General features: G+C 44.6%; 1 protein-coding gene across 4 annotated transcripts in view; it reads right to left on the bottom strand.

The window, feature by feature from the left end:
* PLEKHM3 (pleckstrin homology domain containing M3) overlaps nucleotides 1-10,544 on the bottom strand; it is a 91,669-nt gene extending 81,125 nt beyond the window's left edge. The window contains exons 1-2 of one of the 4 annotated variants that reach the window (XR_003961358.4): nucleotides 9,895-10,216; nucleotides 2,849-3,705 (exon numbers count right to left, since the gene is read on the bottom strand). Coding sequence is in view for 3 of the 4 variants with exons in the window: in XM_032749444.3 (XP_032605335.2) it covers nucleotides 2,849-3,503 (655 nt within the window). In the remaining variant the exon portion in view is untranslated. Of the gene's footprint in view, nucleotides 1-2,848; nucleotides 3,706-9,894; nucleotides 10,222-10,290 lie in introns of those variants that run through there. The other 3 variants (XM_032749444.3, XM_072932354.1, XM_030277672.4) reach the window with 3 other exon arrangements.
* Between the last annotated feature and the right edge of the window lie 7,848 nt (nucleotides 10,545-18,392).

The raw sequence follows: 18,392 nt of genomic DNA on the forward strand, positions 1-18,392 counted from the left end.
AGTTTCTGTCAGTAGTTTTCCTCTTGGATTTTTACAAAACTGAACATTTTTACAAAACATGTTTGGGATCTAAAATGCTCTCAAATTGGGTTGGACTGGTCACCTTCTTGGTGGGATTTGCTAGATCAGGGACACATTGTGCCCCAGATACACAATGTCCACTGTCTTCCTAGTTAAAAATACAGTATTTTCTTCCCACCTGTTTTCCCACCTGGGTCTGCAGATATGTATCCTTCAGTTTGTCACTGTGCAGGTGCTCAACACTGTGACAGCGCTAGAGTTCCCCAAGCTCATAGGCACAGCAGGCAAACAAAACAGCTACCTGGAAAAAGTACTGTAGCACCCACACTGTCAGGAGTGGTGGTGTTTGAATGACCATCAACCCATGCTGTGTTTAAAACACTGTGTTTTAAAAATCCAAGCCAAGCTTCACTGTATATTACAGAAGCAGTATTGTTTCTTTGTTTGCCAGCCACATGCCCAGAAATACAAGAGCCTGCCTTGAATTAGCTTACATCTTCTGTCTTTGCTAGCTCTGCTTCCTGCTTGTGCCCCATAGCACAAACAGGGTTTATTTCTAGCACATGAGTTCTTTGATGAGCAGGCCAAAGATACTGCCCCAAAATGCACAGCTTCTTTTCAGGTCATTTTCTTTCTCAGCACATGGAAATGATTCAGTGCTATTTTACTTGTATTACAGTTTAGTGATAGAATAAGCAGTGCTGGGTTAACAGCTGGAGTAGATAATCTTAAAGGTTTTTTTCCAGATTCTATTATTCTATAAAAGAGCAAGCAGCAGGAACAGAGAAGCCCACAGTAATGGGTATACTATGATGGTAAGGGGGGAAAAAAAACAGCGAAGAGTTCATGTATGCAGTAAGTGGGACAGCTCTGGAGGACTGGGAGACCTCTGCAGGCTCCAGAGGGAAGTCCTTTACAGCAGTGAGAACTGACAGGAGTTGCTGAAGGTCCTCTCAGTATCTCACAGCATTCATTTAATTTGGATTAAAACCCTGAAAAGGGATGTCTTCTAAGGATGCAACCCGCTATGACTCCTTCAACAACCCCTTTTATCCAACCTCCAAATACATTCTTCAGTCTTTTCTGGAGAATAATTAGTAGCTACAGATACATGTCTGCAAAATCTACTTTCTTGCTTTTGCACTTCTCTTTTCAGATCAGCTCACAGTAGCAGCAAACTCTTTGTGAAGCTCTCTTGTAAACACAAAGGGAAGAAATACCACAGCTACCTTGTAAAACCTGCACAGCTGCTGGACAGAACAGGTAAAAAATGTATATTTTCAGAGAACAGAAGCTCTCCTTTCTCAAAGAAGGTACCTCTGCCTTCCAATATTCCTTACAGAAAGCTCTTGGAAGGCACACAGCAAGCACTGACTACCTTGAGAAGTGGGTCCATGGCAATTTCATATCACAGAATCACAGATTAAGCGTGAAACACTATCAGGGACATGTACAGACCTTCAATGGCTACATTTTAATGAAGTTTCTGGGGACATATTAAGTTGTTACACATCAAATCTAGCAGATGCCCACAGCACAGCTGACAAAAATGAAGAGATTTGTCTCCAGACTTCTGAGTGCATTTCTGTTCTGCATCCTTTCCACAGAAAGATATAGAACAGAGACTCCACTCTACATGAAGCAATATATCTTCCTAGACAAAAGTAACAGCAGGTGTACTTGCCTTTGTCAACCAACAACACCTTCCTTTGGGCTACAGCCACTATGTCACAATAACCTACATGTCTTTACCTATATGTACACTCATATGTACTTATATGTTATATATATTTATACACACACACATCTCCCCAAACACAAACACTTAGGCACCTGCTTTCCATGTTCCAATATACCTGACTTACCTGGAAAACCCAACACAAAAAGCTTGTTTTAACCCTAAACCCATTCATAACTGGAGTCAAGCCACCATATAAGGGTGCATACATACACCCGTTCACAATCCTTTAATTAAAATTAAGCCCTGCCTTTATTAAGATTACAAAAATCTTTGTGGCAGTAGCTGCTGTTCCTCTCCGTAAATGCTCGGATTATTTCTGGCATCTACAAAATAAATCATGGAGATGGAGACACTGGGTCAGTGTTTCCAAAGTCCTGAGCAGAACCTCTTCAGTGCAGTGCTTGGGAAAGGAAAAGGAAGAATTATCACTTGCTGAAACACAGCTTCATACAGCTAACTGGAGATGTCTGCCTCAATCTGATAACAACACTTCCTGTGCCCCACACAATGCTGGCAGCAATGCCTTAATATTGACAAACTGAGTGCTTTAGTTTCTGTTACTTGCTTATGGACTAAAAATTCAGCATTATTTAAAGAAAGAGAGCAGAGATCTTGGGCCTTACAGTAAAGCTCTGTACACTCTCTTTTTAATGGCTGCTCTTTCACTTTATGAAAACTGATTTTGTTTGGATTTGCCATTCTCCCAATAGCTTTAGCATTCAAAGCCTTTTTTAAGTTTGGTAAAATCCTTTAAGGAAATTATCAGAAATACATAGTAAATAAATCATTTTTCCTGAGTCAAACTGAATAAGACAGAAGAAAAAAGTAAAACAAGCTTAGATATTTAAACTATAAAAAGAACAGAAATCAAGGGAAGTTTAAAAAATGATCTTTAGGCAAGCAAATGCACAGAGTCACATCAAAGACAAAAGAGCCATACTAATTTCTCTTCTTTTAAGAGTTACCTCACAGTTGGATTTTGAGTAGGTTTTTTGTGTTTTTTAACATCCAGCTCCTGTTTCAAGACAAATATTAAAATCAGATAGGAAACTCCTCATATAAACAGAAACAAACACCAGCACAAACCTGTGTTTCCCTGGATATTCTCTCCCTTGGTTAATGCCAGGTAGGAAAGCAGAGCACAGTTATTGTCCTGACCAGGTGCAGGTGGCTGCTGCAGGGAGGTGCCTGTGAAGACCACTCTCCAGTTTACGTGGCTGATATCAGAGCGTGACCTGTTGTGACCTGGTTTGAACATGGAGGCTTCCTCATTCTGCACCAGGATGTCATTCACTGAGCGAGGCCTATCTCTCCGCCGCTGGCAGATCTTGAAGATATTAAAAGTTGTGGTCTCCCCTTCTCCTGCCCAAGCAAGGTTGTCAGCAGCTGTTCCCCTCTGCACCATGCATTGGTCTTTGGCAGGGAACACTGTCTGAACTTTGGTTTCCAATAGACCATTTTTGCAGTGATCCCAGATGAGGCTACTTTTAGCTAAGGAGGCGACGTTCCTCAGGTTCCTGCTCTCTGTTATCTGATCAAATACTTCATGCCCAACCAGTTCCGGGACCTCCTGCACGCCATACACCTCAGAGGGCTGCACAATCTTTTCAAGCTTAGTATCAAAACTATTGAAAAAGTCTTCAGTCACTTCCAAGGCAGGGCTAATGTCATCCACTTCAAAAGCCTCCATATCCCGTGCTGCTGTGGGCTCAAGGCGTTGCGATGCGTTAAGATACCACATCAATATGGACCTAAAGACCTGCTTCACATCTGTCCTTGGTACACCGTTAACTTGGACGTGGTGGGCAAACACAGTAACCAACTCCAACCCATAGTGGCAGGAAGTAACCAACTCAATTTCTCTTCAGAGGGAAGATCTAACACCCACTGACCAAGCAGGCTGTGGTCCCTGTATGTAACAAGCTCATAGAGATGAAGAGTAGCTGGAAAAAAAAGCAAAACATCACATCAGTAAGAGTTTGTTCCCAGGTAAATATATTTAATCACATCACTCTTTTCACAGTCGTAATCCCCTTCGTTTAACTTTTTCCTTCAATTGGCACCAAAATTATTGTGGATGAAGAAACCCTTGGTGGTTTCTGTTGTTCACTCTGTGTCAACTCTGTGTATAATCACTTTTTGAAAGCTGCAGAGAGCTTGATGGAACACCAGATGACAGGAAACTAAAGTGATACCACTTGTTAACCAAGCTTTAGAAAGCTGCATTTAGAGGTAGCTACCTAAGGAATGCTTCATAGAGTTTTCCTTAGGGCTCTAAGAAAAAGTTGATAAACGACAGGGTCATAACATAGGCCAACCAGCCTCAAATAGTTTGCCTTTTTGTCCAAGATCACTTGAACTCACAATGTTATGGAGACCAACATGGTTGTACAGTGGCTACCTTGCCTACCCATCTGCATGAACAGAACTGTGATATTTGCCAAATAAATCAATGCTAGGAGGCTACTGCAGAGCACTGCACATAGTTTCTTTCTAGAATATCACTGTGAACTCAAGTGAAACCATGTAGCAACCTAAGCTCCAGAGACAATGCAACCTACCAGCAAAACAAAATATAACATGTCATGCATTGTTGCAAATCTGCAGATCTTTACTCCCAAACCATTGACTAACTGGGCAAAACGTAAGACCAGCAAGGAGCTTTAGGCTAGAACTATTGAGAGCTGTATTGACCACCTGAGCTTACACCTGTGAGGAGGAAGGGAGTTTCTATTCCCTGTGGTGCAGTAAGGGGGTGTCCCATTGCTCCTGCCACACCAAGTCTGCTGCTGTCTTAACTCCTCAGTCCTGAAGCTCCATCCACAGTGCTGCCATGCTGAAGGGAAATGCACAATAGGTATGTTTTAATTGGGGTAACCTGCCAAATGTCTCTGAGTTCTTGGGACTTGGAGACTGGGCATTTTTACTGGCAGAAGAACAGCCCTCAAGTCTCCTAAGACAAATCACAGTACCCAGAGCCTGCACATGCAGAACAGCTTAAAGTCAGAGTTTTGAACATATCAGCTCAAGTCCTAGAAGCAGAAAGCTGCCTTAGCTCAGAGCTCTACCTAGATTCATACACTCTTAACAAAACTAATTAGCTGGGCCGATAATTAGCAGCTCATTAGCTTGTAAACGCTGCTGAAGTGCTACCAGGACCCATGAAGATTTATACTTAGCAGGAAAAAACATCTATTAAACAGCATCAAAAACAGATAATATTTCTACTTAAGGTGTTTGTTTTTGGTTTTTTTTTTTTTTAATCCGTAACAGTCTTTTAGCCTAACTTCTGTTAGGAAAGCTGCTTAAATAGGCACCCAAGCCAGAGGAAGAGAAGAAGGTGGCCAGCGGCTCCAAAAGAAGGGGGCACAGAGCTCTGTCACACAAACCTATCTCCACAATCCCCCAGTGACTTCCTCCCACCCCTGCTTCAGTTGGAGCAAGCCATGACACACTTGTGCTCAAAAGCAGCTGCTCACCCTCCCTCCTAGTAGATCTGCAGTTCAGACTATGATGTCCAAAGATACTCCAACTAAATAACTTTCAAAAGCAATAACTAATCACATACACAACTCTGGAACATCAAGCCCTTACACTGAGATCTTCCTCCTCTTAACTCTTTGCAAGGATTCACTTTGCTAGTCTCATAGTGAACCAAGGTAGGATCAGCTTCAATTACATTAACACAGAGTAAGACACTGAAGATAGAGACAAAACCACAACCAGAGGCCTAAACAACACAGACCTGGAGTTACTTCAAATCAGAACAGTATGGGAGCAGACTCTGCAAAGCTGTGCAATTGTGCCAGTTGACAGCAGTGGGAAATTAAGTCAGTCTGGGCATAACTGCATTGTCAGCTTAATGCAGCATGGAGTTTACTCCTGAAGCTCAGTCCTGCCAGCAGCCCCAGGACAGTGTTCTGCTCCCTGGTACCACAGAGCCTGGGAGCTCAAGGAACAGCCTAAGGGACATAATGTGGTACAACCTGTCCACTTATTCTATACCCTTCTGTAGCATATTTTTACAGCAAGAATGGTATTTTAAAGTTGCAAACTGCAAGAAGCTTTCACTAGAACAAAACTAGCACCAACATAACCATAGGCCTGCAGTCCTGGTCCATTCAAAGTGCTGCCTCATGAGGATCGGCAGAGGATGCAGCCTTGCACTCCCTCACTCAGCTGGAGCAGCAATCACTCCAGAAGGACATGTGACATGCCACTGCAGCATTCTAGTGACAGCAGATACAATGTTGGTCTGTTCTATAAGTCACTAGGAAAGGTGGAAAGCAAGGGATAAAAATTTACACTTACATTTAATAAGCTCATTTTTAAAAACGCCAGAGGCTTCAAGCAGCTGAATGTTTCTCTGGATCCTGTGAGACTGGAGCTACCAGCCAGCCAAATGTGGTGATGCCAAACTACAAACTGACCTCATAGCCAGTAGGATGCTGAATCACATGGTCATGAGAAGATGACAGGCCCCTGTATCACACAACAGTTTATAAAAACTGCAGCATTCATACCTTCCCAACCAGTCTGTTTGCCCTGCTCAATAAAAATGTGAAAGGTGACAGCAGTGGTGGCAGGCTCATCCTTCCCTACACCACCAAAAAAGGTGTGCCAGTAATTCTCACTAGCACTGGGATCCTGCAATTACATATCCTCCATAAATGCAATTAGGCACTTTCTGACAGTGGCACTCAACAAAAATTTAATTCAGATGTCTGCATGGATTTGGTGCCAAATGAAAGCAAACTCTGACATGGCAGTAAATCTTTTGACTGATATCACTGCACAAAGCAATTGGCAATACACAGGAAAAACTCACAAAAACTGGAGAAAGGCATTTGCATTCCCTGGTTAGGAATGCAAACAAAACCATTTCCAAGTTGCAAACCTACCTGTTTGCCAGTCTCATTATCCTTAAGGATGAAATTAACTGCCAACATTTATCAATGAAGAAGAGCTCCCACTTCCTGTCTGCTAGACCCAGGGAGAGGCAAACAGCAGGAATAGCTGCAATTAACTTGGGGCCTAATTACAGTCAAGCTAAAAGACAGCAGTGATCTCTTCTACTCTACAGAAAACAAACAAACAAACAAAAAAAAAAACCTGCAAAAAGATGACCTGGAGAAAGAAGTGAAATCAGGTAGGAAGAAGAATGCCACGTTCCATGGAGGGAAACAGATCCTTAGCAAGGACATGAGTCTGGCTCTGTGAAGCACAGATTATCCCCAGCTGCTGACCTCACCCAGTGCCTTTCACAAGGAAGCTCCCCAGGTATCCTCCCCGAGTGAAGAACTAACACATCACAGCTCCAGAACAGCTCACCCAGTGATGAGCACAGAGCAATGCACAATAAACAGTGCTTACAGTATACATTACCTTTAATTTTACCTGTCATTTGGAAACACTGATTAAAACACAAGAAGTACTAAGCTGCAAAGAGCACAACAGCCTGCACTAGAACAAAGTAGGGCCAGAGGCTGAGGAGCAGCCAGAAGTAAAGGAAGACAGACCACCAGAAAGATTTCTATTCCAGAAACTGACTGCTGGACAGCTCTTCCAAGATCTTTATCACTCACTCGTTTGCCTTGCAGCCACCTGACACACATCCCTCCTGGCTGGGGAGCACCACCAAGTAATGAAGGGCTGTGTCACTTCCTGGGGATGAATAACCACTTAAAATCTCAGCAGCTGGACTGGGATGAAGGATAAAGGACTTTAACAAGGAAGGAAAAAAAAGCCAAGCAGACTGACCATAGGGGAACAGCTGGAGGTGACACACAGCCCAGGTTGCAGCCAGCCAAACCCATCAGCACATGGGCACTTTCTTAGTTCACATTAGACTGAAACCCAGACCACCTCCTCTGCATGCTGTTTGGTGGCTGCCTGACCTCACAAAATCCACAGGGACAAAAAGAACACAGCAGTACAGTGATTTGGCCCTAGACGTGGTTCTGTGGTCCTAAACACACCTGTGGCCTCAAATAATAACCCAAGAGAGTGAATGATTTCTGTGCTTATATTCCAGTTTTGTCTAAAGTGGTGTAACTTGGATTTTACATGCTGTCCTTATTTACAAGAAGGCACACAGACACCACCAAACAGCCTGTCACCTCCTGAATCCAGCACAGAGCACAGAAATTGTCAGGGAACAGGGTATCCAAGAGGGGTAATAGAAGCTCCTCCTGTAGAAAAGGAAACGTGATTGAACTAGACAAGCAGGAAACAACAAACATGACTCAGTCTAATACTTCTAATTGTATCTGCTTCTAGCTTGGCTCTTGCTAGGATGTGGAGCAACTTTGTATATGTCAGGTGAAATAAAACTTCTCTATAAAAAAAACCTCAAACATTTCTACTTAATGCAAACCAAAATTTTGTACTACCTACTCACTCCACATTTTATAGGACTCGGCTGAAGAGGAAAGACAGTCAGTCCTTAAATGCTTGACTTTTTTTTTTTTTAAGTTCAGAAATTAAGACATTTTCAATTTGCCCTTGTTGAGTTATGAACAGAACTAAAAAACATAGCTGGGAATAACAGCTTGCATTGCCCCAGAGGCCCAAAAGAAGATAAGAAACACACCATCACCCACAAGGACACAGAAGACCATTTCTTCCCTGAGATCCAGGCACAGCTGTAAGAAAACACACCTGACGTCCAAATCTGTACTGTACAGCTTTCTGAGTAGGCCTGATCTGCAGCTGGAACTAATTCCTCTCTCCAACTGTGGTACCCAAAGAATAGGCTGGGACAGTACAAGCCATTCTACACTGAGACCTGGATTTCCTGTAACTGTTAGCAGTTGCATGCTGACACTGAGCAGAATACAGCACTTAATCACAGCCTCTCTTCAGACCTCAAACTAAGCTCTTCTCTTGTTTTTCAAACAGCCAGGACCACAGTGCTTTGTTACATATATTGGCAGGAGAAGGAGAAGAAGCACTGATCCAAACAGTGCTGAAGTTCGGCAACCTACCACAGTAACCCAAATGCTCAGGTCCTGGCAGTCCTGCCACAACAGCCGACCCTGTGGAATGCTTGTAACCACCAGCACCACTACCGAGTTGTGTGACTACCCAGCATAAGTGCTTGCTCTTTCCCAAACTGAACTACATCTTAATTACAGAAAATTTTAGCAGAAGCCCTGTAGAAACCTCAATGCATCTGATGATATTGAAATGCTAACAATAACCTGCTTTAGGCTGATCAGGTCCCGCAGGAACAATGTATCTAGCTACAACAGGTTGATAAGAACTTTCACTCCACCATACAGTACTCTGTATCATGTCAGATTTCTGATTTAAGTCCCAAAATTAATTCATTAATTTTGAACAAAAAAGACATAAATGTAGCAAGATGAAAATTATTGTTGCTTAAAGTGCATGGGTATTGAACCAACTAAGATTCAGATGCTTTCTTACTCTTACTGCAACATTTTGTAGTCAGTAGTAGGATATGCAGTGCTGAAAGAGATTTGTCTGTAAAGCTTTGCAAGATGAGAGTAATTTGTGCATATTTGCAGAACAGATCAGGAGCAAGTCACGATGCCCTACACAAACGTACACCTTCTCCCCTTACCTCACCTCATCCTGCCAGTGACCCCAGCGTTTCTCGGATACTCCAACTAGTATACATTCATCCCCATATAACACAGACTCTTGTCAGGCCTATTTGATTCCAGAAGGTATAACTCCACTGGCTGTGTCTGGGTGCCTGCTCCTTAAAATAAGCTATTTTACTGCAAGGTAAGAAGAGCACAGCATTATGTCACACTCTGGGCTATTAAAATAGAGAGGGATGTCAGCACCCTGTGCCTATACAAACTGGAGTCTGACTCGAGGAACACCCGAATTCCTGATGAGACCGTGAGCCGGGTGGGGAAAACGAAAGCACGGGGCCTTTTTATGCAGAGGGGAGCACATGACTACAGGCGCGTTTGTGCTATAAATGCAAAGGCGGCCGCGTCCGGGCCCTCGCACACAGCCCCGTACGCTGGGGCGGGCAGGCGGCGCGGCCAGGCTGCGGGAAGCCCGGCCCGGCCGCCGCCCCCGCGGGCCCGGGGGCCCCCAGCCCCGCGGCCCCGCCCCGCCCGCGGCCCCGAGGAGGAGGAGGATTCCTTTACCTGCGCCCGCCGCGCCGTGCCCTGCCCGGGAGGGGCCCCGCTGGCCCTGCCCGGCGCCGGCGGCCCCTCCCGCGCCGCGTCCTGCCGCAAAGCCGTCCCGGCCGCCGCGGAAACGGCTCCGCCGCACCAAGGTTCCTGCCGCCGCCGGCGCCGCGCCCGCGGAGCGCCGGCCCTGCCCCAGCCCGCGGAGCGCCGGCCGCCCGCCAGTCTCACTTCCCTTAAAACACAGCACTAGAAAAACCACAGATTTTCCTGTATAAACACCAAGGGTAAAGTTGCACTTTTCCAAGTTTAAAGCAGCCGAGAGTCACGGGGAGCTGGCACTTGGCTTCAGGAGAGCCGGACAACGCAAAATTCTAACGGGACTTGAACAGTCCCAAGTGCGAGCTCGCTTACCTAGGCGCGAAGGCTGCAGGGAGCAGCGTGGTGCGTGAATCCATATCGCCACAGGGCAGCAAAAGGATCTCTAGCAGAACCTGTTACCCAAGGAAAACAAAGGCTTACACGACAATTACAAATAGCTTGTTTCAGGTACCACGGCAACCCAGCCAGCAATACTGCTCTTGTAAAAATAACCTCTCGGCAAGCAATAGCCACGTCTGGATTAGGGATGCCCCTGAATTTTGACGTCCCGTGTACGCAGATCACCTCTCACCAGCACCATGCACGGGTCTGAGCTCACGGGCGCGGCGGTGTCACACTGGCTGTGCCACAGGGGACTCGGTGGTGCTGTGCCGAGCAGCAGAGACAGGCTTGGTGTTGAAGTGGAGCTACAAGATGTGGTGCTGAATTGAATCCATAAAGCAGATTCACAATCCACAGCAAAAGGCAGGTGTTAGGTCAGCTTCCACCAGTAGTTTTTTGTCTCCTCACACATCAACCACATTTAGTGTATACTGCAAAATGCAACTGGCACAATTAACAAAGTAGTATTTTAATGGGTTTTCTCACTTCAGTGACAGCAAGGATAAATGAGAGCCTTTGGCACATAAAATACCAGTTAACCTGGCTGAAAATTAAATAATCTTGGCCTCCAAAAATAATGTATTACGAGACCACCACACATTCCAAGTCCTGCTCCCAAAGATGAATGGCTTCTTCACTGGGTAACAGTCAAGGATTGATCTTTTTTATTCCAGTTCGGCTGTATCCACCTAAACCCCACAAAGTACAAGGCAGTATCATTACCTACGACGTTATTTATCACCATCCAGCTTTTTGTCAAGTGGTACTTAAACATTTATCTCTTGGGCTCTTCAGAAGGAAAGAGACCCTCTAGAACTTATGTGTATGACAATGGTTCAGAACTTTGCCTCTTTTCCAGTTACAAACTAAAAGTTTCCTTTCAGACCAAACCAAATCATGCACCGGACATGCTGGTCCATTACCTGGGGATACACAGCTGTCAGGGGAGAAAAGCAGGCAGTGTGCACTGTAAAAAAACATTTATGTCTTCCTTGCTTCTGATTCCTCTAGTCGAGATTTTTCTTCCTGCAGCCTGTGTGCCAGTGGAGAGAGGAAAAAAACCCCAAATATCAACACTATCTTTCAAAGCTGCAGAAAAATCACTCTCAGTTCTGAAGAAATAGGAACCTTTGAATTTTTTTTTTGTTGTTGTTACTGTATATAGTTTAGAATGCAAGCTTCAGATTTTGCAGTTTTCATTTTTAAGCATATCATTGTCCCCCAACATAAAATCACAAGCTGTTTCCAGTAAGGTATACTGGTTAAAGACATAGATAGCAGCGGCTATCTATCAGAACCTTCCACACAGCTTGACTTCCAGCTTTGTCCTCGTTGCTTACCAACCATCAGCACATGGCCCAACACTGAACGGTGCATGGAGCCACATGATAGTTACCTGTACAAGTAAAAAAACTGTACATTATTTTTCCATATGACAAAGACATAAAGGAACTCGTCTTTCCGCTATTTGGAATGTGTCAAATGTCTTTTTTCCCCTTAGTTTCAACACTGTGTTGACAGAGGGAAAAAAGTCTCTCTTTAGCAATACTGGAAACAACTTAGCTGCTTTCTTTGTAGGATAGTTTGCAGGACCAAGTGCTCCTTCAATCTGAACATCTTCCATGAGAACTCCAGAATCATCTTTCAAAGACCATTGCACCACATATTCCTAAGTTTGGCTCCTGTTGACAAGAATCCAAACCTCCTTCTCAAATTGGAAAACTCTCAACAACCCAGCACATCCTTTGCTGGCATAATGTGGAAGGAGCAATGCCCATTTATTGTGGCCATTGATCGACTTGACAGCTCTTACCAGCTGAGCATTAGACCCACCAGTCTTCCACTGCCTCTGAAAAAGTGGCCTTTTTTCACACGTTTTAATTACTGACTCCCTACATAGAAGCTATTTCCTCACAGAAAAGCCATTAACTGGAGCGTTCAGCACAAGATGAAGCCTTTCTGATAATTGTTGCTTGAGTTCGTGTTTATGAAAATAAATATCATCAGATGATTAAATTAAACACCACAGCCAGCTCGGCTATACACTATTTTCACTTATCATGCAGAACGGGAGATCAAAGAGAAAGTCTCAGGTAGAATTATCCTAATTCTTCCAAGTTTGGCTGATAGCTACCCATTGAACACACTAATTAGCTTCCTGCTTGGGGTGTGCAGCACAAAATTAACCCCCCAAAATTGTGTGGCATAGCCATTTTCATGCTCTGTAATCAACTGCATGCAGAAGGATGTGTCTCATCTCCTCTGTATAGTAAAGCAGCATTTCTGTCCGATTCTGACTTAGGGGGCTCTTGGGTCTCCGTTCCCTCAGGAATTTTGTGCGGGCGCGAGGAGAGCTGTGCCTAGGGAACATGAGGGAAGGCTGGAGGCACCCCAGTCCCGCGGGGTTTCTGCCTCCCAGCCTGTCCCTTCCCTCCTGGTGAGCAGCCACGCCCGTCTCTGCCCTCCAGCTGTGAGTAGCAGCACGGCTCTCACAAGCCCCCTGGCATGGGGGCTGCTTAAACAGGGAGATGGTTTCTGAGATGGAGTTTCGTCCAGCACTTGCCTGCTGTACTTCCTTGGGCCCTGGAGGGCAGGAGAGAAGAGCGAAGCAGTGGGCAGCGCAGTCCGTTCCCACTGCGAGCCCGCTGTCCTCCCGTGAGCACACACACCCACACAACCAGAAAGCTCTGCTATTCTTCTGCTAATGGGATTGGCACCGCTTAAAGCAGTCTGCGAGGGTATTGTCTGCAACCACAGCAAGAGAAACATTATTCAAAGGCTATTCAGGCCCCAAAAGAAGCGGCAGAGCAGAGTAATTATCGAAGACTCTCCATTAACGAGGGCATCTTTGCTCTTTGTCTGTGTTGGTTTAATAAGGGCCACTAATGGGGCCGGGGGAGGGGTGCACTAATGCTTCTAAACAAACCTCCTTCCCTTCCCCACCCCCGCACTGTGAGGAGAGCTGCCTTTATGGGCACTGACAGCCGGGCTGGGAGTTACCATATTGCAGAGTGACCTTCGGGAAAACTTAGTGTGAACCCAGCCGCATTCAGCCCCATCCCCACCGAGCTGCTTGGAGCATCGTTTGGGTAGCTGTTCTCTTTTTAGCCTTTCCATATTTCCCGATGCTTGCCAGACCCTTTTGTACACCCCCTGCCCGACCTCTCTCATGTCATCTTGTGACCCTTCATGGCCGGACACGACGGCACTGAGTGGCAGTAATGAGGGACGACAGTGCAGATTAAGATCTCGTAGCAAAACCTGGGGCTGCTGTCCCTTATCCAGCAGCTGTGACTGGGAGATGCTGCCGGGAAGGCACGACTGGAGCAGCCTCCCTTTCCCACACTGCTGGAGAAGGCAGGCTGGGATTTAGCATGGGCCAACGTCTCCTACCTTCTGGCTGTGAGCAGTTCTCTGGTGATGAAGAAGAGATGGACTGAGGCAAAAGCAAGCATGAAGCTTTATCCTGACATTCTTCAGAGCCACTTTCAGGACCATACAGCTAAAATTCTTCTGAGGGCTCCTAAACTGCTCTCATCTTCAAGCTGGTCACTAAAACAGTGAAATGGGGCCAAGAGGTCTTAGAAGGTGTCTGCAAAAGACAGCACTGAAAGAGAGAACTGTAATGGTACATACAGATACGAGTATTAAACAATACAGCCTGTTCCAAGGTGGTGTAGATACAAGGTTGAGAACTTTTAGACTTATTTATAGCCAATGAGGAATCTCAAGAATCCCAGCAGCTGGGAAGGTGTTTTACTGAAACCAAGCTATGGACACTGTGCTACTCTATCTCACCTTCAAGTAGGTGGTTGTACTGTACAACCAGACCATGGACTGCAGAGACAAAGCAGTGCCTTTGAGCCTGTACATGTGCAGGGCAGCAGTCTTGGGAACCTCACTGCTGAGCCTCTTTTGTTATGATAAATTATTTCATTCAGCTGAGGTATGGAATAACAAAATTATCTGCACAGGCACCCACCCAGTCCTCTCCACTTAGGCAATATTCTGGTGGTAAAGGTTTATCACAAACAGAGGAAGAAAGATGTGTGGAGACAGACTCCTCACTTAAACCACCTGACTGGTTTGAAGAGACAGCCTCCACAAAGGAGTTTACCCTTGTTCCCTCAGGGCTTGGTAGATTTGAAATGTTCATAATTTTTGCCTTTTCAACATTTCGCCAGTAACTGCATCTCCTCTAACAAAAGAAATTTCTCCGAACTGCTCCTCTGAACACCATCTCTATAGGATAAAAACATCTCAGAACAATCTTGCAAGTCAAAGAAAAACAATCATGCATTACACACAGAGAACTAAGCCTCAGTGAAATTAAATAATACCTGAGGTCATTCTTGCCGTGGCAGAGCTAGGAAGTTGATACAGTTCTTTCTCCAGAGTCTTACTGCAGCATATCAAGATCCTTCACCCTCTTGAATTGCACTTCAGGATCATACTCCTGATCCAGAAAATCCATCCTGTTTTCAGCATTTCTTTTTTCATGTTAATCAGTTTCTGTTTATATTCTTTTGTTTTTTTTCTTCTTAAAGGAATAATCATTAAACATGCATAAAGTAATGATTACTAGTAGCACAGGACCTGGTCTCTTGCATGGGTTTTGCTTTATAAGTGTCTTCAATAGTCCTCCTTCTTTGCCACTAGCAGATAACACTGCCAGCTTTCTTGCAAATGCAGACAATATTTGAACAAAAACAAAGCAGTGACTCAGAAGGAAGAATTGAAATCTCATTGATATCCAAAGCAAGGGGAAATTAACAGAAAGGTGAAAAAAAAAAAAAGTTGGTTTGTGGCTTAGAAGATATGGATACCACAAAACAAGGAAATGCAGCAGGAAAAGGAGGGATGGTCAAGGCAGAGATTTGTCATGAAAAGGGGGAGTCTTGAGACTCCACATGATGGAAAGCTCACTGAGCAGATTGTGCATGGCAGGCTGAAATAAGATGGTCCTTTAGAAAGGAGGAGAGCTCACAGTGTCCTATCTCCCAGTGACAGAGATAGGATGGGCAACGAGAGACTGGTGAATCTGTTTCTTGGAAGTTCAGCCACACTAGGACAGCTGAAGGTGAGGCATCAGGTACAAAAGAGATAGAAACTCAGCAAGTAAGGTCTTGGAAGCAAAGCTTCAGTCTAAGAGCCACCATGTTGTCTGCAAGTCTTTGTCCAATTTATTCTCCTCCAGGTCCAGATCTTGCAGTGAGCAGGGAATGACTGCATGAGATATTATCAACCCAGTTCTATTTAGACTCACTCATTAACACCTATAGTTTGGTACAGAGATATTCTCTCACCACCCTCCCCCTCTATTTATTTATTTTTATTATTATTATTAATTCTGCTAGCACTTGAAGCTAATAGACGATGAGTTTAAGTGGATTCCTCCAGGTTGTTATACTTCACTGTACTGCTGCTATCATGTTACACTTTAAATAAACTATCTAACTGGGATCTGATCTGAATCCTACTAAAACAATGAATAGGCCTTCACTGGCTGTGCAGTTTTGGATTGTGCCTCGAAATGTAACTTGAGCCATTTATTCAATTACACCTTTGTCTTGAAACCCAGGGAAAACTAGACTGGAGTAAGGAGGAGTAAATTATGCATTTCCAGAAAATCTTTTGTCTCTGTTCGCAACAAGAAGACATATTATATGGGACAGGAAGCAGCTATTAATCTCTGCAAGTGGCATCCTGGTTTAGCTCAATACAACTTCCCTGCTTTGTCTTTGCATCCTTAGAGCTCTTCTTTCTCTACTAAATAGGTCTTGTTCTGCCAGTTTAGCAAGAACCTGTCCCTCTAATGCCCTCAACTGGTGCTTCCTGCACCTTCTTTTCATTCCTGCAGGCCATCCTCCTGGTTAACAGGAGTGGCACAGAGAGGCATCCACTCACGCAGCAGCCTGGTAGATCTAGGGTCCACTAGAATAGGGGGAACAGTAGCAACTGTGTGACATTTTTCCCTGTCCATGCAGCCCCGTTTTAGAAAGGTTTACAGGCAGGAATGCCAGTTTAGGGTGGTGATTTTCTTCCATTACTCTTCTGGTATCTCATGGGCTTCCTGTGTGAGTTAAGCAAGCTGCTTTAGTCTCCACATCTCCCTTTCCCTGTCAAGAAAGGGGAATGCTGCTGCAAGGGCACATTTAAGAACACTTAAACTCTACACTGATAGGGACTGAGAAATGAAGTTTTCATGAACTCCTGTCCTGACCAGGACTGGCTTCTGTATTCCTGCACTGTGTTTAGCCTCCCCATCTTATAGAGGTATAAGCAGCCTTAAGGGATGCAGCTGAATGTTCAGTACTCTTGTTTCCTGACAGGTCTTCTGTTCTGCTCTACCTGCCCATGAACTCTCCCTGCTTACCTTTGCTCCAAGCCCATCTCTCTCCTTGTCCTGGCCCCACACAGTGTCTTGGTCCTTTGTGGCCTGTCTTGGTGCAGTCCATGGTTTCTCCACCTTCCCCATTATAGGCACTGACCTTATTCTGGTGTCAGGACATTGCTCACTTGCCCTGTGAGGTCCCTAACACGGCAGAAGAGAGGAATATCTGTACCATGGGAGGCAGCTCAGGGCAGAGATTCCCCTATCCAGCATCAATCCTGCCAGCTTTGGGACTGGGAGGAACACTGACACCTCAGTGCTATGCAACACTTCGCTCACCTACCCGTGGGGCCCTGTGAGCAGCCATCCTGCACCCAGAGCCTGAGCCAGTTCCTCTGCATAGCAGCTCAACCCTGGGGAGCCTTCAGCCAATTCAGGGATGCCTCACAAGACATTTCTTGTATTCAGTGTGGACACAGCCTATGTGAGCTCCTTGCTGGGATGCAAATGCTGTGGGAAGGAAATGTTGAAGCTGGAGTAAGATGAGTGAAGAGAGGTTTTAGAGCAATAATTTCCACCACAATCCCCCTGGAAAGATTTGGCTAGAGAGCCCTGACCCTGATCCTATCTAGAAGAAGTCTGAGATGCCAAAGCTTTCACAAACATAATCTATTGACTCTACCTTAAATGAAAGTCTATAACAACTGACCACTTGTAATTGCTGCTGCTAGCAACTTGCTTTTATTTTCTCCTATGAAGTTACAGCCAGACCTTCAGTGTCTGCCTCTGAACTCTCTACAGTGACTCTTCATCTTAATGCTAATTTAATTAGCAAGTAGCAGAGCTGGGAACTCTGATTGATGTTTTAGTCTTTCAGGTGCAGCTGCAGTTCCATGGAAGTTAGAGCAGCCTCAGGGCTCTTTTTCTTTCTGGTATAAGGACCAGAGCTCTCAAGACCATAAATGTGGCCCACAGGTATAATTTTCCCATAGCTACAACTACTATACAAATACTGTCCTGAGACCCAACATCCTCTTTACTCCATCTATCCATCATAGTACTCATGTTCAAAGTATATCCAAGAATGTGGTCAGCCTCAATAGTGTGTGTTATAATAGTCTCAGCCTTTATAATTTTAACTTTTAAAGTTAGGGCACAAATAAAAAGAAGGGGAAAAGGCTGATAGAATTAACAGGGAATGCAAGTAAATAAAAATTATGTATTGATGTTTATGCAGATGAACCTCTTAAGTGATAAAAGAACATAAGTTTGCCTTGGGCAGAGGAGTCTCTACTGTGTTACCTATAAGAGAGTAACAGCTTTTAGTACTTACTGCATCCTGTAAGAGTAAAGCCCAAGCAATTAAGTTTTAGACAACTGTGTCACAAGATACCAAGGAGAAAAGCTTAGGCACCCTGTATCTGGGTATACCCTGAAGAGGGCTGAAGTATCTTCTGTTCCACAAATCAGACTGAGTTGCAAATTAAAACTGTAGTACTTATGCATAGGTATCTATGAAGTCAATGCCATTGTAATGTCTTCCCACCTTAAGCCCTTTGCAAGAGCCCCCTTTGTCTGGCTTCCTTAACAGGATCTATAGCACTGAAATACTGTGACTTGCATGTGAGTGATTCGTTTGTGTCATATCTAACATCCACCTGTCTATATGGACCTTCCTATCCGATATATTACATTTTGC

Source organism: Taeniopygia guttata, chromosome 7 (genome assembly GCF_048771995.1).
Source record: "Taeniopygia guttata chromosome 7, bTaeGut7.mat, whole genome shotgun sequence".
NCBI lineage: Eukaryota > Metazoa > Chordata > Aves > Passeriformes > Estrildidae > Taeniopygia > Taeniopygia guttata.